The following is a 21,279-nucleotide window of genomic DNA, read 5'->3' on the forward strand; positions in this document are numbered from 1 at the left end:
TGATCTAATAAGTATTAAAGATGAGATAAACTATAACATGAGCACTATGCATGCAATCAAAAGGTAATGTATGAATGGAGAAAGGTTTTGTAGGGAGTCTTTCATCAGACCAATTATTACATTTAGGAAAGAGGGACGAAGTGTGGTGAGACAGGCTATCAGCAGTATTTCAGATCATTAAATTATACTATGTTTTATCCACGGAGTTTTCCAGAGTCAGAGGTTATCACTTCAGCAATGACTGTAACTAATCAGTATTACAGTGGTACTTTGAAGGGTCTTTTCACTTTCCAGATAAAATGAGGGATTAGTACTGCTGGAGAGAAGGGGGTTCACTCCAGCCCAATTGCAGGGACAACAGAGTCACTCCTTCTTGCTTTACCTTGGGCTTCTACCCTGTTCTAGGTCAGGTACACTACTGGAGACATTCTCCTTCAAACTCTACTCCTCTCCTAATGCAGCAAAGGCATTTGGTGCCTACAGCCTCTTATAGCTCAGCCAGTTCTTCCTGAGGAACTACAACTGATCTGTTGAACACTCCTTGCCATCATTTCTGACCTGGAACAGCAGGATGAATAGGGCCAGGTGACCAAAGTATAAGGACAAATTCATTTGCCTATGAAGTGGCTATTCTCCAAAAAGACAGCTCCCCAAAGAGAGAGGACTTCTTTTTGTGGGCCAGTTCTGAAAGTACAGTATCCAAACCCTATCAGTTGGTGACCACACTGAGATTACAAGAGACAGTCTGGGGCCAGTTCATAAGAGTCCAGAAAATGTACTAAAGTGGCAGAAATCCTTGCAGGTAGATGAAAGTCTCAGAATTAAGATATTTACCTATTATAACAACAACAACAACAACAAAACAACAACAACCACAAAACCCAAACAAACCAAAACCAAAACAAAAATCCAAACCACACACACACACAAAAGATTATCACCCCAGGAGCTCCAAGCTCTCCTTGTTTCCAAACTGTTTGTTAGGTATTTCTAAGTATCAGCTCAATCTCCTAGAGTAAGGTTGAATAATTATTTATCATTAAGCAACTGTCTACAATCCTGACATCTCTTTCTCATCTTCATTTGTATGTAACAACTGTATACAAACAAGCCAGTAGCTGTTATTATTTTGATAGGGTTTCACAGAAACAGAATGTGTAAGAAACATAACGTGAAAGTCTAAACTAGACATCTCTATTAACCCTATAAAAGATATTTATTTATTTTAGGTCTGTCTGAAGAATGACAATTAAAAAAGTTCTTTCAAAATGCAAATATCCCACTAATTTTTTAAAGCGCTGGCATATGCAGTGAACATGATCTTCCAAAGAAATCAGAACGCAGGGAGAAAAACAGTCACTATCAAGAGTTTCAACATACATAGTTTTAGATATTTGAAAAGCACTATTTGAGATACATCAAACAGAGACTACATTTTAAGAATAAGTCTGTGGAGAATTATGGAGAGAAGCAAGGTTTGAACCCTCCTTCCAAATGTCAACATTTCAGGTAGAAAAATGCCTCCTGCAATGGCAGAATTAGACATGGGGTTACACTCACATTGCATGCTAAGTCTGAGCTTCAAATCCTTGGCTTTGACAAAAATAGAATACTCTGAGTTTTTAGAAGTATAAATGGGCAAAAATTCGAGTCTCAAAGCAGAGGCATCTAACCAGGACTTAACGAGCAGTGTATATACAGGTACCTCCTTTGAGGCAGAAACTGGAGTTTAACACAGCACCCGAAGACAAAGACAGAGCACTTGTCTCACGCAGAAAGCCCCTGAAGCTAACATTTAAACACCTTCACTCCTCAACTGAACCAGGGGAGACGGAACATCTGCTTCCAAGGCAGTACAACATAAAGAGACAGTCTGATGTAAAGAGGATTATCACAGTCGTATCTCACCTAAGCACTTTGATGCTTCTCTCACACATATTTTATCCAGGTAACATGCCAATAATCAGCCATTTTCCAAGTTGTATGTGGAAAATTTCAGAAACCCATACAACAAGCACTTCTCTGCCAGTTTTCCATCTTTAGACTAATGCAGGAAGGCTGGAATTGCACAGCAGGAAAAACCAAACCAGCAGGCTGGGCATTCTTACATGGTGAATACTACAGTAATTATTGCATACCACAGCACTTAAACATTTCATGTAGTATTTTAAACCTTTTAAAGGTAATTAATATATCTAGATAACCATTAAAAATACCATGCCAGGCTCCAGATGACTAACTACTATGGAAAACAGCAAAACTTTGAAATAAAAGAAGAGCAGCATCTAGAAACTTCTTACATAAACCAACACAACTCCATTTAAACAATGACTTCACACCAATTCGTATCACGTTAAGGCTCTGAACCTGAATCACATAGGCAGCTTTACTATCACAGATTTTTTCATCTTCCTATCATAGTACTGATTAAAATATGAGCATGTCTCCTCCTTAGTTCTTCTCAAATTAAAATGCACAAAGGAAAATACTTACGACAAGTCACTGAAGTCTGGAAAGACATACATGTGCCTAAAGCTATCAATGGCAATAACAGGGCAGTCAGCTGGAGTCTTCTGAATGTGGAGAAGTGGGTGCCTGAATTTATCACAGTCAGCATGAAGGAAGTTTATTGTACCTTAAAATTGTGAGCAGACAAAAATCGGTGTTAAGATTTTTTCATTATTATGTTGAAACCCTAACCACTTCCATAACTATTACAAAGGTGGAGATATTAAGCTAGATACAACATGCAAAGCTTGAAAATAGATTTAAATAACTAACACCACCAAAATAACAGATTTTCTTCAAGTATTTTTGACCACAATACTGAAGTTCTGTTTAATGCCCTCTGAAACTGCATTAAGTCATTTAGACAAGAAAGATTCCTGAAATAGTTACTTACTAATAAATGGTGTATCTATTTTAATACTTTCTAGAGAACTCAGTCCTCACTGTCAAAAGTACATAAAGCTCTTTGGTCTCAAGAGCTTTAAAGCTAGGATTCTGTTTGGCCTTTGTTTCCACTCTTGACTTTGCCCCCCAAAAATTATGGCAGTAAAACCAAGAAGCAGTAGCAGTTACTACAAACCTTTTTCACTTATTAACTGTCGTGCAACCTCCTGTTGGAATTTCTCTAAACTCTCCAAGTCATCTTTCATGTGGAAAAGTATGAGAAAAGGAAGGCCTTCCTCTGTCAGTTCCTGTACAAAAAACAAATGACAGCTCTCATTTCTTAAAGGTCCTTGAGTGATCCCAGCAATTTTCAAATTCAGTGAGATCTCTACTTCAAAACCAGCTGAAAAAACAGGACTAAAGAGGTTAACTGCTGACCTTTCATCTAAGATACCCCAGTGATACAGTTAACCATGTTTCCTTTCTCTATTGTATACAGCAGATAAAGGATGAAGGTATTTCATTATCAACATTTCAGGAAGCGATACACTTGCACTGAAATACTTGCTCAGAAGAAATAGTCCAATTCTGAGAAATCACATCTTCATAAAAACAATAATAAACCATGATCAACATGGTATTAAATGCTGTGAAAAGCTGAGAATGTATTCTCAACCCAGTCCTAGCTTGGTTCATGTAGTAAGTTGGTGTTTTCTTAGCATAACACAATGAATGAGTATCATTAACGCCATCCTATAAAAAAAAAAAAAAAAAAAGATGCTAATGACATGGCTCTATCAATTATGATCAAGTACTGCTCTTTTGCCAGTAAGTGTCTCCTGAGTGGTCATCTGTATAACACCATTATTAAATTCACATTACTAAAATTATTGAAGAAATTGAAATCTTTGTTGGACAGGCAAGCTTTAGTTCCTCATAGAAACGCACTCTTTCAGCCCAACTGCCTCTTAAAGATCTCTGTAGATCTCAGAAAAATGTAGGAACTAAGAATTATTCATGATTATACTTCTACTCAAACCCCAAACGAAACACAAACAACATGTATTTACTTGCTTCAAAAGTGACTTGTAGGCACCTCTGAATATCACCTCAACTTGCTAGAGCCCAATTGAAGAAATAATTGTTTATCATCTAACAAGTGCCTAGGGTCTTGCCTGTCTTTCATTTGCACAACTGGTGTACAAGCAAGTGCTGCTATTTCTTTGATTCTAGCCTGTATCAGAATAAAATCTATGCTTTTTTGAGAAAGATAGCATTCATTTGTTCTGCCACCAAATAGAAGATTTTCTTCAGATATTTTCGATTTGCAGTAAGTTGGAAGAAATGTTTTCCATATCAGTGGGGAGCCAGTTACATAGTGTACATGAAATGGCTGTCACTCTCCCTTCAACCAAGTCTGTCAGTTAAGTTGAAGTTTGGTCGTTTAACAGCAGATTGCAAAGATCCTCGTAACTTCAGAGCTCTTGATGAAATTCCAGCTTCCCAATTCATCCCTAAACCAATACTAATCATATTTGCTCATTTTCATTTTTACACACATGAATTTGGCTGGGTCTCAGCCTCCTGTCCTATCAGAGTATGGGAAAAACACTGTTTTGTACCACTATGATTATAGCTCCATTTCCTCACTTGTTTTAGTGGGTATATTTCCAGAGGGAGAACTCCCAAACAGAGCTTGGTATTTCAGCTCTAAGCTCTCCCTCTTGCTTGAACAGCTAAAAGGACAACCTCAGTGATCTATATTCACAAGATCATCTCCAAACAGGTTGTTAGGACAGCTGGCTTGAAAGCCTTGCTAATTTTGGTCCTAACTGGTTTCTATAAAGTACCTTTTTTAGTTTGCTTTTCTATTTCAGCTTTCATAGCATGTCTTACTGATCAGGACAAGGCAAGTGGAATAGCTATTTCATTTGCTTTGGACTGCTCCTTCAAAAGCTACTGTCTTATTTACCACTGAGAATATCAAAAGATTTTTCATTAGATCTGAGCTTCCCACATTACTTCTGTATGCCTTTAAGAAACTTTTTACCCTTTCAAAAACTTACAGTTCAGCACCATCGTTAGACCACATGGTTCATTGTATTCACGTAACACAGAATCAAACAGACTGATTACAGGTTAAACAGTGATTTATTCTGAATGATATTACTGATCCTGACAGCCTGTTTTTGTAAAGTACAGAGACTGTCTCTCAAATGGACGGTCTTCTCAAGCAGAAGACCTTGCTACAGAGTTCAATTACTATGTGTTTTCTAAAGTCACAATGATGAACTCTGTTCAGATTGAGAAGGCCTGCCAGGAAGACGTCCATGACACTTGTCAGATAATGAACACATTAAGAAACAAAACGAGCCAAAAACCTACCAGCAGTTTAACAGAGGCTAATTTTAAAAGTGAATCTAAAGTCTGTGGTAGAAATTTTTTCTTTATCTTATTTATACAGTATTCTAGTACTATTAACATATCTTAACAGTCACTGCACTTCATATTTTTACCTCGTAATATTGTGCAGTATGCATTAAGAGCCCATTTAAATACTGTACAATCTCAGCAGGCAGAAGTATCTCAATTTTGGCGTGTTTCAATTTGTTTGGGTACTGGCAGCACTGAAAATTTTAAACAAATGTTGCTAGGCAAAATGTCACATTGGAATTGTAAATATCTGCTTAAGTAAACAGGAATCAAGCAAGGGTTGAGAGAACAACGAGAAAAGCCACAACACAATGTGGTAGAAGTTGACAGCGATGAACCTTGGCTTCTAAGGCTCAGAATCCAATTTCACCATGGGAAAAGTACACTAAAAATCTACCACATGCTTCTAAAAATGTTAACATGTGACATCTTTTACATATTGAGTTGCAAATGAAGAATTAAAATTTGTTTAACTAACAACTTTCCAATAAAAGTTGGCGGGGTTGACTAGAAGACTGTACTTGAACCATTTGTGCATCCCACTCTGTCCCTCACTCTGCCATGTAACCGGACGTGTTGCATGTGCCAGAACAGCAGTGTTAAACACTACAGATTCAGGATTAAAAAAAAACCTTAAGTGTGCAAACTGAGAACAAATCATATGACTGATTCTTTGGTTTTCAATCCAGTATGGACAACATACTTCAATTTGTTACAAACCTCACCAGAGCTTCTAGCAGATGCTGTGGCTATGTACAAATACTTTAAGATACTACAAACCTGGTAATTTTCTGAAGATTCTTTTTCCCCCACATTTGTTATTTTACAAAAAAAAAATTACAATATGGAGCTGGAAACAGATCAAAGAGGATTAAGTCACAAATAAAAACAGGAAAGCATTGAAAGAAAATAAGGATAATGAGAAGAAAAGAGATGTTTAGAAGCAAACCCCGAAATTCCATCTTACTTGTTAAGCTAAAAGAAGAAAGTCAAGGGAATGAGCATGTGAAGCTAAAAAGATTAAGAAGGTACCAGTGTTTAAACACAGATAGACACAAAAATTTCACGTGTTTTTTATTGCAATTCCCAGAAGACTGTCAGTTCTGCAGATGGTCAGCCACCATTTAATGTGCTTATTTATTAGATAATGCTTTGGAAGTGGTTAATAAAGTAGCATTTTTCTACTACTAACTTTAACATTGAATTTTAAAAGCTGATTATAACTATAGTTCACAACTATTTTTCAAATTGTCATGGACATGTTCACACGGATATTTTCTACTCTGACTAGAAGCATTTTTTCAAGATCATAATAAAGGCAAAAAGCACTTAAATAACATCTATGTCTGGATCTTAACATTTAGTCATAACATCCGTATAAATAACATGTACTTACTTCAGATGAATAACACAACCTACCCAAGATGTTACACACCCATACAGACATACAGACTTACACACACATTCTTACACATGCACATTCTTAGCATCTAAGTGTCCAGACTCTGAAAATCACCACACTTTTTATGTGATCTATATGCATGATTACCACCTCTTACTTTGGTAGTGTACTGAACTACCACAAAGCTGCCTCCAGTGAATTCCAAGTGTAACCAAAAAGCTCCAAAAGAATGAAAAGACATTACCTGACAGGTATTTTCTGCCAAAAGTACAGCATGCAGAAAGCTCTTTGGCATGGATTAGAGACCTTGAAAAAGACATTTTGGTTTTGAGAAAGAAACCCTAACAATAAAATGGTAGAAAAAATTCTTACCTCCCCATTTTCAAACGTAATTTCTCGAACTAGTGGTACACATTTATCTTGTGTCCATGCATAAATCAAATCAAAATTGGTTAGCGAGCCTAAATACACCATATCTGGAGCATTTTCCTGTTGAAAGAAAAGATACTAGTTGAGAAACAGTAACAATGACATTGCTATCTGCAAAGATTACCTACCCAACAAAGTAACAATATCTATATAAATATTGAAAGCCAATCTTATACCAACACTTAACCCCTATGCATGCAACATTTCTATTAACTAGGTTACAGAAATACAACAGGAATATAAATATTATATATGATCATTTATGCAGTCAACTCCACTTTTAAAGACAACTTAAGAATTGAAAAGATACTTTGTTTCCAAATTAGGGATGCTTCAAATAAAGGCTCTTTGTACTTTTGTTACGTTGAGAAATAGTATCTCCATACCTAAAAAACCTACCTAGATATAAACTAAATGCAGATATTACACTGCTTCATGCTGAGTTACAAAGACTCACCAAAAAATCCCTCCTCCTAATGTGCTACAAAACTTGAAGCTGGTATTTAACATTTGCTCTGCCAAAGAGATATGAATAAATAATAGTTTTTCTTTATTTGCTATTAGTTTTAATTCAGAATTCTGTGCTGCAATCTTTTAAGGTCATTACAATTTTGGTTAACGTGAAGCATGATTTCGCAAGCTGTGGCCATGATTAAGTACACCTTAATTCAGAAACACCATATAAATTAGGTAACCTAATAAATTATGGTTTTGAAGAAAAACTCCCTCCTTAGGCATTTCTAAAAATTATTTCTCTTTTGTAAGCAGGTCTTATCATATATTCAATTTAAGAAAGCAGATTTCCAGATATTATATTTCTAAAAACAATTCTTACAGATTTTCTTCTGTACTGAATTCTTCCTCAGGTAACACAATGAGAGTTTGTTAACATACCATTATTTTACATCCTTTTTAAAAATGAAAACAACAATCTGTGGTGGCTAAGACACAAAAGACAGGCAAGTGACAGTCAGAATACTTAGTAATTGTCACCTGCTTTGAAAAACATGAATTGCACCAGCTGTTAAACTTCACAGATTTTGAAGACTTCTACAGAATGCAAAGTATCTACACACATGATGAGCTGACTGTGTTTGTAAGAAAAAAAAAAGTTCTGGACATTGACATTTAAAATTATATATTTCAGTTTTGTGCACTTAATTTGCAAAAAAGGAGACTGAGATCTTTTTCCCCGACTTGAAAACACTAGGTCCTATGATCCTATTTCTCACACTATTTAGTGATGAAATAAAACTAAGGTTTGAGATGCAGTAACATATTGAATAATCTGAATATATCCTCCATTTGTTCATATTCACATATCATGACAATAAGCAGAATAAAATACATAGTTACACTTACCCCTGGTGGCTTGTAGATTACATTGTCTCCGCTAAATCTCTCTGCTTTTGAAATAGCCCTACAACAAACCAACCAGTAAGCATGTCTTGGTACAGACAAATAAAATAACTGAGATACCAAAAATCATATTTTAATTTGCTATTCTTTCTTCACTACTTATTTTTCCTTCAAAATGTGAGAAATAAAATCCTTGATCTTTAAACTGTAAAGTGACTCCACAGAAACTTGGCCTGGCTAGACAAGTGGGCATTAAGGGAGTCAAGCAAGCTGTATCCCTAAGGTTGGAAATGTGGTCTAAAGACACTGAAGTGCAAGTGATGAATGCCAGTACAATTCTGGATGAGACACCAGCAGAAAAAAAGGGTAATGAATTAATATAATCATGTAAATTAAAAAAAAAAATCTTAAGGAAGGAAAGGAGAGAAATGTTTGCATTTATTCTTCCCATTCCCTTGTTTACACTAGAAATTTATGGCTTATGAACCCTGATAAGGAAGGGCTCCAAGGCACTCTACCAGCATAAGCAATGAGAAAATGGACAGCAAATAAGCCAACACAGTCCATTTTACCCTCAAAGCAGATCTAAAGAGCTCAAAACACAGCATGCAGTTCCTCCTTGCTATTCAGCTTACTATGTCACCTTACTAAAGTTCTTTCCCTGCCTCTGGAACATTTTGTGGTTCCTTAATCGCAGTCACAACAGAGCACCCTGAAAGCTGCTATCTTATACCCCTAAAATTATCATCTCTTATTTAAACAACTGGGGACAGCTATGAATCCAACAAAGCAGATAAAAAAAAAAAGGGAAAGAAAGCTCTCAAAAAAAAAAAATAATTTCACTCACTTTGGACATTGAAAGAGGCCTCCTCCCCTCTCCCATGCCTTGCCATTCCAACATAACTCATGCTGGCAAGACAGAACTGTCTGGCTCCATATGCCACAAAAAGAGTAAAATGAACTACCTATTTCTTTTTCTTTTAGGATAGGCTAAAAAGAAAGCATGTCAGCCTCTGGGAAACATTACCTAAGTGTTCCGGCTTCTCCAATTATAGTATCTCTTCTGTGGACTCAATATCAGTGAAGACTGATTAAGAGATGTAAGGGGGAGGGAAAAAAGGAGAAGTAAAATTTTCTCAATTTATCTCACTGCAAGATGAGGTAAATCTTCCAGTGGTGTGAACAATTTAGAGGGCCAAGAAAAAAAGAAAAGATATCATAAGGCTTAACTCAAAGTACCTACGTTTTATTTATTTCATTTGATCCAATGATCCTTTTCTTATCACATACAAAAGACATCTTGCATAGTACGTTAGACCTATCAGTGTTTGCACCAGTTTAGAGATGTGTATTTTAAAATGCATTTCTGTATTCCAGACACAATGACTGCTCCAATCACTGCCTGGTAAACTGATAATAATCTATAATGAAATATATGCTCTAGGGTAAGCCTGTGGCAGAACCCAAAAGGTCCTCTTCTGTGTTCTTCCACCTCAGTAGCTGCAGCTGTGACCGATTTCTTTCAGATAACTCCAAACGGAGACATGACATGAGAATCCCAAATGCCTGAAGATACACCTTTTTAAAATAAGTACCAAAATGGAAATGCTTCAGTTGCCATTTTCTCTCTTCTTGAAGCAGTAATGTAGGTAAACCTCTTGGAATCACCCCTCACTCTTGTATTTGCTTGCTAACATGAAATTAAAACAGTTCCTAGTTGGAATCACAACTCACACTCTTCCACGAGTTACGTATGGTTCATCATAGCCTTTTAAGATAAAAGTAATTTCTGGCTGTTTTGGTTTTCTGCTTTTGTCTTCCTAGGCTTGTGGCTCAGTGGCACAAGGCCATTCTCTTCCATGTCTAAAAACATTTCAGATTTATCCCTCTCTAGTTCTAAAATCTACCTCTAAATCTCATCAGTATCCCTCCTATCTCCTGTTTACAAGTCTTCTCTCATTAATCTTGCTCTGTGGTCACCTCAGATCTTAACAGAACTGTAAGGATCAGTTGATTTAAGAATAGTTTTAAGCATCAAGATGATCTGCAACTAAGTACCATTAATACAGTTTAAAAATAAGCTATTACAACTACCTAAAGCCAGAATAATTTTGGCATAGCAGGGAACAGTTCTGCCTTGACAGAGGTTAGTGAAGTTTTTTTTTCATGTCAAGTTGATTGTTTTGAGTTTATTTCAGCTTAGTAGAAGCTTGAACACAACAGCTCACCTTACCATATACCTCCCAAACCATATACCTGTTGAACTCTGCCCATAGCAAAACCAAAAGTCCCTCCCAGGGGCTGTTAGGATGATCAGTCAGAAAAGTGCGACCGATCAATGCCAGCTCCCCATGAAACAGTGTGCTATATATAATCTGAATAGGAAACACTGTTATATAGCCAGTATCTCCCTCTGAAGTCTCCTCATATATAATTTTTTAGGAAGTTTGAGAGCCACAGCCCCTCAGAGATGAAAACATTTAGTTTCTAAGGTTGCTGTCTGGAAGGCTGCACTTTAAAACACTAACAGCTCCAGGCTAGAAAGGGAACAGGGATCTGGAGAAGAGAGTAACAAGAAGCTGGCTGCGCAATCTGTAGTTAGATGAACAGGTTACAAATAATCAAACTCTGATCTGTTCCATCATGTTTGCTTACTGCTTATATCTAAAGAAAAATAATAAAAAAATACTACTTCAAGAACAGCCTCCAACAACCAAATGCTAACACAGAGTGGTGGGAGACTATTTCTCATTATATGAAGTTGACAAATAGTAAACCAAAGACGAACAGACTCAGACTCAAACAACAGAAGAGAGAATCTTAAAAGTACTGCTATCTTACTAATGATTTTTTAAAAGGCATTCGTAAAAAAAAATTAAGAGTCATACAAGGGGGCAAAAAAAAGAATTAAAATTTTAATAACTCTTCAGACTGGCTGCCCCAAGAACAAGCATGGATGTACTCATCAGAAAACATCTGAGATAATGGCCACTCTTTAGCAACAAGGCCAACAGACCTGCAGACCACAGATTTACTAAATTTGATTCTTCTCTCATGGCCAAGCCTGCTTACACAGTCATAGGATCCATAATTGAGAACTGAAAGAAAGGAAAACCACGCATACTACTGGACATGACAAATACTCTTCCCTACCCCTAACTTTTTCTTTTTTTAAAAGTTATCAGTGACTGACAACAAATTTTATTCACACAGATGAAATTTTCTACCTTGATACTTCCTCTACAAAGAGCTCTTAGGGCAACTGTATGTAATAGAAAAGCCAGTATAACCCATGCAGATTCTTGATCTTGCAACTGTGGGTAAACTGCAAATCACTGCATTCACATGAATGCCAAATCATTTTAAATTGAGTGGTGCTGGCACATTAAACACTGCAGAATCTATAAATTTTTCTTACGCTACTTAAATGGGACTCACTCCCAATTTATTATTCTTCCAGTGAAGATCTTTTAATATTTTAAAATACTGCTGTAAATCTGTATAACAAGGAGAAATTTGAATTTCTGTAGGTTGTTCTTCTAGTCTCGGACTATGTAGCTCATCATTGCAATTGCTTTTCTAAACTGTTACCATGTGCAGTGACATAGAACTTACATGAAACAGAAAAAAAGGAAGGGAAAAAAAGTAAAAACAAAACAAAACTAAAAACCCTATAAAAATGGTCACATTTTAAAGTGAAAAAATTAAGATGTTGGAAAAAAAAAAAGTTACTCAGTCTGCAAAGCTGATTGAAAACTTTCTGGCAAAAAGTTTTCAAACTCTTCCCTACTTGTTTTCCTTTCCCTCCAAAGATGCAGGTTTTTGGGACACAACTGTCTAGTATCACCCCCAGTTACACTTAAACTATACTGACAAAGAGTGATAAAAAGAACAAGGAGGCAAAAACCTAAAGTTGGTTTTCACAGCAAACATTAAGGCTAAGAGGAGTTTTCTCCTCATATCCTTTTCTCAGTATATTTGTTAAAGTCTACTCTCTTTAGTTATGCCACACTGAAAGTATTAAAGAAGTCTATTCAATTAAGTTATCTACAACTCATTAACATAATTTCAATAATGAAGTCATGCAATCAACAAATTTTAAAACTTACCCAAAGGCAGACAGGAATACACAATCATCATGCAAAATACTCGCTACTCTTTCAAAGGTTCTGTAATTGTCAGAGTCCTTTTGCTCGAAGTATCCAACAATATTTCTTCTGCTGCGCTGTAAAAACAAAGGTTAAATTATAATTTACCTTAAATTATCAGAAACTAACATTACTCCCTAAGGATATTAAATGCAGAGGTGCCATTCAGTCAACAGTCAGTAACTCTGCAGAAGTTATTTCCTTTCTGCCTTTACAGAAACAACCTTGTGAATATTTTTTCAGTGAGGATTATTAGAATAATCTTGTCAAACACAACATATGATTCTTTTCACATTATTAAAAGTAAAGTAAGTAATTTGGTGGTAGAATTATTGCTACAAAATGAATGCAGTTGGAAGTGAATGTATTGGAATAATTTATAATCCTGGAAATGATCCAGTTTATCTCTCAGTATATAAAAAAAAAATAAAAATCACCCATTTCTGAATGGAAAAACCAGTAAATATGTACTTCAAATACATTATGTTTTACCAATTCAACATTAAAAAAAAAGGAAAAATATATTTGGAAGGAATAAAACTGAAAGACTTACATCAAGAGAACTAATTTCTTCCAAATCCTGGACCTCCCGAATAGGGTTACTCTTCTGCTGCCTGATATAATCTGCTATTGCTGTCACAGATCTCTGGCCCCTGTATTCTCTCTTCATCATCATTCCATTCCGGAAGAGTTTCAGAGTTGGATATTTGCTTATCCTGTATCTCTGAGCTATATCCGCTAAAAAGAAATTAAGACAATAAAACCAAAATCCTACAAATACACAAATACATGGAGCATGGTATCTTATACATGCATATGTGTGCACATAAGTGAAATCTCTGAACCTGTAGTTCCACATCTTTCAAACAAGACTGAAAAAACCCAAAACATCACCACAGGGGAGAAAATGGATAGCAGCTACAGTATTTCTCACGTGTACTGATCTTCATTAAAAAAAAAATCATGGCCAAAATCTGCAGTAAGTAAACACTTGACTTAGTCAGCTATACTCATTTAGTACATTTCCTACAAACCACTAGGAAAGCCAATTCAAGAACCTAACAAGAGCATTAGAATCCTAAAAGCTTGCCAAATTTCAGTTAATTAATTCACATGAAAGTATTGGAGAAAAATAAAACTCACCATGATTTTCACCTCAATTACAGTACTGGAAATATAATTGTCGTGTCTTAAATTTTAGAGAAAGTGAACCCTGTGCAAAATATTTCTTGAAGCCTATGAAAGCCAGAAGACTGCTGTTGCCGTTCTGAGCTGTTCAGGTTTTGAACGAACACAAAGTTTCAGGTTTCTAAGTTACGGCAAACACCTCTCTGATCAGTCAGTGTCAGCATTCCCTTCAAGACAGTTCTTCACTCACTTCTATAGATGCAGCCCAGCTTTCTTGTAGATTTGGACTGCACAGAGCTTCATACAACTAAGTAACACGTATTTCATTCACTGAGTATAAGAGCACTAGTTATTTTCACCTTTATATAACAGGTCAGTTTTTAACTCTAAATTATTTAGAAGACTTACAAACAAACAAAAAAAAGAAAGGTATTTTACATTAAATTAGAAGAGCTGCAAAGAAGAAAGCTAAGCAGAAGCAATAAAGCCCAGTTTCCTGTGGATGTGCACCCTGTGCGCCTTATCTTCAACCACTACTAAGGCAATAAACCAGTTCTTCACTACACTCCAGAGTATTTCAAGTGTCCCTTTGTCCCTCTTCCACTTCGGTTAATCACTGGGACACAGCAAGTTGCAATAGGTGTTGCAGCCAGTTCCCAGCTATGCATTGTCAGGGAAACTTCTACATAACCATCAAGTGGTTCATGGCACAGGGATCCATCACCCTCAAGTCTTTACAGCAACCTTTGCTACAGTGCAGAAATTGGTTTTGTGCATCTCCAATAACGAATGACTGCTTTAAATCAAAGTCTGTAGATGTGGTTGGAGTTCAGCAAAAAACTTCAAGGAGTTCTTATGAGAAAGGACTGGAGAAACAAGGTAACCAAATGCACTTTGGATTCTTAGGAAAACAAGACTGAAGACAAATAATAGACACAAAGTATGTAATGCCAAGTAGATTTCCACAAGCAATTTCCTTTGTTTAATTACATCCTCCTGTTCACTCCTCCCCTGGAAATATATCTGGAAACAAAAAAAATCTCAAAGCCCCTCTGAAAAGTGGGATGCAGTTTACCTAAACGTCAATCATGTTTGTACCTAAATCCAACAAAATCCCAAAATATGAGCTGTCCGCCCACTTTCCAGAGCTGCTTAATCCTTTGAGGTGAATTATTCTAGTCAACCACAGCCACCCCACTTTGCCTTCTCCCTTTCTAAAGGAAAGAGAGAGACAGTGACCTTCAACAGATCGATTTATCCTTTGGAGACAGAACTTTCCAGTCAACCGAGAGAGGAAGGCACTGAAAGCATGGCCTGAATGTTTGTCCTGTTACTTTTCACTGACTCTTTAGAAGTCGAGGGGTACACTTCAGGTGACCTGGATTGACCCACAGCAAGAAGACAACCAAATGAGGGTGTATCAGCCTACCTGGCACAGTACCAAACGATGTAAAAACTAATCCTTTCTAAGAAGAATATCCTTTCTTCTCAGTTACATGTTTACGATGAAGCAGATTTGCTTTCTGTCTTACACTTAACTCTTTTTTAAAGAGAATGGAGACAGAAGTCCTGTGAAAACTATGATTTAGGGGCAGTTGTCATGAGCAAACCGCTGATACTGGGCAGCTAACATACACCTCTCAGTTGCAAAATGGAATTAAAACCCCGTGCAACTGGAAATAAGCCATTTCCCTGTGGAACTGTGCCTGTAACTGTTCTCCAGCACACAAAACTCTCCACTTCTTTCAGACTACTAAGAGGTAACAAAAAAAAAAAAAAATCTGAATTCCCTGCTGCCTGGAGAACTCTTAGTGAAAACATCAGTAGTTTTCATTTCTACTAAAACACTACTAACCTCTTTCAGCTTTAGTCACTGAAAACAAACTTTGTACCAGCTGCACAACTTAAAGGAGTCTGAGAACTGAAAACAACAGGTGCACAGCAAAGGAATAAGAACCAGGTCTACTTCACACAAATATTCTTTAACATCCCTCAAACCCGTAAGCTTAAAAGCTTCACCAGCTAAGCCCAGTTCCTAACAAGCTTTGCATCATTATAAAATATCACAGAATTCAGCCTATCCATTTTAACTAAGGACTTGACCTGTTTCCTAAATATCCCAAAAGAGCTGCTTCTTAATGCACTAATTACAGTTAAAATTAAGGTTAAGATATTTTATGTCCTCAATTCAGAGTACTTTTATTTCAAATTAATACAAATTTCTCAAGGGAAGATGACAGTATATTCAACATTAATGAGCATTAGGTCAATAGTGTTTTCTTCCTTTAAATTCTATCACTACTTAGTTAAAGTACTAAAGGGTTGCCTGCAAGATGGCAATACAGCAGGGGAGGACTCACTTTACATTTGCTCAGTGGAAGACAAACAACATCAGCAAACTAAGCATTTGCTGCCCCTCTCTCCTGCTGATGGAAGGACCTTTGGTCTGATGGTATATTAGTCTATCAAAACTTGACCAGGGTCTGATAAGAGATAAGGAGCACTACATATCAAGGCTTTGCAGAAACACATTGAGTTACTACTATTATTGTTACTGACTTTAAACAGTAACATTGACTGTTGCAGAGCTCCACAGCAAGAAATGAATAAAACCACATTTTTTTTTTTTGGTCTCACAACATGGACTTTTCCTTCAGGTCATTTCCATAGTTATAGGAGGATGTACAGGTGGAAGAATGGGCATTCACGGGGCCTTGAATGTTCTCAGAGATGGAGACTGCAGTCCCTAGGGATGTGGATCTTCATCAAGTGCTGAAGTTGTGTAAAAAAAATTAATGGTAATAAAATGCCCACTGTCAAGACTGAATTCAAACATTATTTCATAAGTCAGAACTTGCATGCTCTTTACAAATTACATTGAGATTCCGTGAATACTGGTATTTGAACTAACGCAGAGGGATGACAGGCCTACACAAGTAAGTATTTGAAAACCATCTTTTTGCAAAATATAAAATGCAAGTACATGAAAAATTGTTTGAATTCATTCAAAAATCAAATAGAGTAAACCTTAAAAGCTTCATTAAGCCCTGGCATTTGATACAGGTAGAGTTAGCATAAGCAGAGCAACTACAAAATTATATTCCTTTTAAAATTGGAAATACACAATGCAAATACATGGAATATTGTTTGAAGTCATTCATAGATTGCATTAGTTATAGTAAATCCTAAATTAAATTTGAAAATATTTCTGACATCCTCACTGCCCATTTTCTGATAAAAAGAGGTATTTGAAACAGGTAAGGGTAACCTACCTAAAGAAAAAAAAGAAGTCTCCCAGCTATGACGTTTTCTCCAGGTACTAAGGTACTTAAATGGAACAAACCTTGAATTTTCATTTTGCTCAATTAATCATTAAATCACAACCCTAGTGTCTATGCTACCAGAATGGTTTTTACACTAGATATGGTGGGAAGCTACTGACATATTTGATCATCTTCTTGTCTGCTACAGATCAGAAGTTTCAAACAGAGCAATAACTTCTGAATTCAGATGATTCTCTCCTCCCTGTTTTGCATGTATACCTGTTGGCATACAACTACTTCTAAACTGCCTGGACTATTTTCTACTATTCATTCTACAAACTTCAACAGGAATGTCTTCACAGTCACTCAGTTCTCTTCACAGATGCACTGTATTGATACTTCTCAACAACTGAAGAGAAAGCAAAGCTGCTTCTTACAACAGGGATGAGACAGCAGCTTTCACTGTTGTTTCGAAAGAAACTTTTACATGAAGCCTGACAGTTACACCCATGTTTTTTAAGACAGTCTCCCACATCACCTTCCAAGCAAGATCCATGAAAACATACTTTGTGAGCTATCATTTGTGATCTATCTTTATCATATCTCTTGCACTTGTCAGCCATTTCTCTGTTGCCTGAGTATCATGTGTTCCTCTACTCAAAGGAATGCCAAAACCCTTTTTTTTGGGGGTGTGTTGAGCTTTTCACATGGTGTGTTCACACATTACCCAATCTACAGCTTCAAGCAAACATGCAGCCTGTGACTTGATTCCCAGAACTCTTCAGACTCCATTGTTCTAGGTTAACACCACAACACACCGTCCAAAGAGTTCAACTATTGGATTGAGTTCAATATATCAGATCATGTCACTGAGAATCTCAAGTCCATTGTCAGTAAATTAAATGTACAATGAAGAATATGTTGAAAAAGAGCACCGAGACACACTATATTGAAGTAGACTCCTACTCACAATGTAGTTAAGAAGTCCCTTCCCACTGAAGGAATATTTTCAAGGGTCAGGGTATCACCGCACCGCTAACTCAGGCCACTGCCTTAGTCTTCCAGGGTCATAATTCATACCACCACTGAACAAATATTTAGATTTTTAAGTCTACAGGACTGGCTCTTAAAAAAACATGTCCACTACGGCTTGAACAATACTGATAATTATCCTAAATGCCCACCTCATAAGGCACCACCTGAAACAATTTACATGCCAAACAGAGGACTACAACAGCCTGAAAAATTATGTGGAAGTTCCAAGACTCAAACCCCACAAAAATAGTTTCCTGAAAATACTCTTAGTGTCCCTTTTTCTATGGAGGGTCTTCATGTTGTCCGAGGAAGAGCTAGCACAAACCAAGCTACGGCATTTCCTAATTTTGTATTTACGTGATGGTTGTGGGAGTTGCATAGCTACAAATATATAGCTTGAATATACTGGATCTAACACTAATCTTTTCTTGTGTCAAATCACTTTAACTCTTCCTCACTCTTATGGAATACCTTCCATCTCAAAGGTAACAAATTCCTTCAGCTATGTATTTGAAGCTTGGACTACCAAATGAGTATTCTGCGTGCTCACTTGAGATCAATCACATCTTTTGAAGTCCCTCAGGCTACCTGCCAGGGCACACTACAGAGGAGAAATGAAATCTGTCTTTGATAGGTATCTTTTTACTTATTATTCTGCAAGCTTTTTTCTCTCAAGTTCACTTAAAAGGGCCTTTTTGCCTCCTACTTCTCTACATACAGCACTACATTCACCATACTGTTGAGTATTTCATAATACAGCATTAATTCTTCCCAGTTAAACTACTACTCTCATGACACCTGCACACAACCGTCAGACCTGGGAACATTCACAGGAAGCAGAATTAGAAAGGAACTTGGGAGACCATCTAAACTAGGCATCCTATCCTAGTGACTGTGATACTGGTGACTTGTATGATGGACCAAAACAGGTACAAGAAAAGCAACCAATGTTCTACATCTAACGTGGCTACTAAGAAGCTGAGTAACAGCAAATCTAGGCCACTTTTGTTGAAGAGGAGCATTCACAACAGCTATGCCTGCTCTGGGTGGGGCCACATCAGCAGGCATCCCCATAACCTTTTCTGACAGGTTAACAAAATGGCTCTCCTGAGGAGAGACATCAACAACCCCTCCAAATAACTGCCACTTTTTATTTTATCCAATGATAACTCTTTCAGACCAACATTTTTTTTTTTCAAGGCAAAATAGCAGGAATGCAATGAAATCCTCATGCTTGTTTACAGTTTAATTTATAGTTCATTTATGAATTTCCAAATTTGTTATCGTACTGAGTTATTTTGCTTAAAGGAACAGTAGCAATACAATCTAAGTAACTCTCTGAAGAACTAACATTAGCACACATTACAGGAATGGCCAGACCCAGAGAGATCAACAGCTCACAGTAGAGAATGAGAGTACTACTCATGGACATTTTCAAAGAAAGAACACTAGTTCCCTAAACAGTCTGTCTAGCAAAGTACCTCTCAACACTCCACTGGTGAAAAGTTTTCTGTTTGGAAGCACAAAGATTTATTCAAACCAGCTGTTTATTATTTTTTAACTCAAAACCCAAAGGAAATAATGGTGCAGTAGAATTAAAGCCCAAATATATATTTTAACTCATAGGAATTCTGTACTGTAACTCCTAATATTGAATTCATAGAAACTGTTCAAAATACAAACTCTCCTTCAGAAACATGTGTTGTTCTATATTGCAATATTCACTCACAGAGAAGAGAACATAGGAAATCCATGGTACCGAGTTTCCAACATTGCTGCTTAACACAAAGGACAAAAAACCATAAAAAACCCCTACCAAAAAAGAAAACAAACCCAACCCCCAAACCAAAACTTTCCTAATAATGTATATGCAGAAAGATCTTCTGTAATTATATATGGAAGGCTGCTTTTACTAGGTATTGCACCTGGAGGTGCATAATTTTTAAGGTAAGTGAATTGCTAAATCAAACACACCAAACCCACCAAAGACTTTAACAGCAATGAATGTAGTGGAACTTAGATATTTCTAAGTTATAAAAGGATGGGGTCTTGGAAACGGATGGAGTACCTGCTTCATCAGATTTACCTTACTTTATGTTCCACATCAGCTTAAAAACAGCCTGATGACTTAAATTACACATTTCAGTTACAATTATCTTCCACTATATTATAAACTGCTGTAGAATATAACACATAGAGGCTTAATCTGGTGTTAATATTTAGATTTTGTATTTAATCATATTGGGGCCTATCACTTTCCAGAAAAACATCTTTATATTGGCTATAAGAGCAGACAGAATGATGGTTTTGTCATTAAGCATCAAACATTTGGCAGTGCATCAATAATTCTCTTTAATTTGCTTCACCCTCAGGAGCTGGTGTGAGCTGCTGGGCCCTGCAGTGTGCTTCAATAATAGTGCATTAAATGGGAAGTATCTATGCCTGGCTGACCATTCTGAAAGCTGTTTCTGAGTGGCCTGAAATCAGCTATTTGGATTCCCTACAGAGTCTTGGCTTCAAAAAGAAACAGATCATTTGTAATGCAAATAATCTACCATCTCTAGAACATCATCCTAATAGTCAACTACTAGTGGTATGAAATCTGCAGGCATAACAAACCCCAAAATACTGGCATAAACCTTCTAACATTGCTAAAATATGTAAACACGTACAAAAATATAAAGGTAAAACAGAGGGGAAAAAGGCAATAACAATCTTGATTCTAGCATTTACTAGAACTACTACAGCAGGCCCAAGTAACATTCACCCTCTTAGCTGCTATTACATACATTACAATCAAAGTTAAAATACTTAAAACTTTAGGAAATACCCTATAACTGTGTGCCGTGAAATACCACTGCTTACAACCCAGCAAATAAACACTAGAAACCATGAATCACATACAGCTTTGCTATTTTAATTCAAAAAGGCAATGCAAATTGGGGAAAAAAAACTTGGTCTGTCATTATAGGACTTTTTTTTAGTTCTCACATTTTACAGCTTCTGCAGTAGAAGCCATGCTCATCTACTTCTTAAATTAGGGACACAAAGAGTAAACAGAAAGAACTCATGGCATTACAGTAATAAAAAGAATGACCAAAACTCTTGGCTGCCTCATACTACTTAGCTCACTACACCTACTCCCAGGGGAAGACAGACAATATCTGCTCTGCTGTAACATCTCTTCCTC

At 36.6% G+C, this 21,279-nt stretch overlaps 1 protein-coding gene across 1 annotated transcript in view; it reads right to left on the reverse strand.

The window, feature by feature from the left end:
* ERP44 (endoplasmic reticulum protein 44) overlaps nucleotides 1-21,279 on the reverse strand; it is a 53,785-nt gene that overhangs the window by 5,120 nt on the left and 27,386 nt on the right. Inside the window, exons 5-10 of the mRNA XM_074897794.1 lie at nucleotides 13,217-13,401; nucleotides 12,625-12,740; nucleotides 8,519-8,576; nucleotides 7,100-7,216; nucleotides 3,089-3,200; nucleotides 2,494-2,635 (exon numbers count right to left, since the gene is read on the reverse strand). Coding sequence (XP_074753895.1) covers nucleotides 2,494-2,635; nucleotides 3,089-3,200; nucleotides 7,100-7,216; nucleotides 8,519-8,576; nucleotides 12,625-12,740; nucleotides 13,217-13,401 — 730 coding nt within the window. The remainder of the gene's footprint in view (nucleotides 1-2,493; nucleotides 2,636-3,088; nucleotides 3,201-7,099; nucleotides 7,217-8,518; nucleotides 8,577-12,624; nucleotides 12,741-13,216; nucleotides 13,402-21,279) is intronic.

This window comes from Athene noctua, chromosome 2 (assembly GCF_965140245.1).
Source record: "Athene noctua chromosome 2, bAthNoc1.hap1.1, whole genome shotgun sequence".
Lineage (NCBI taxonomy): Eukaryota > Metazoa > Chordata > Aves > Strigiformes > Strigidae > Athene > Athene noctua.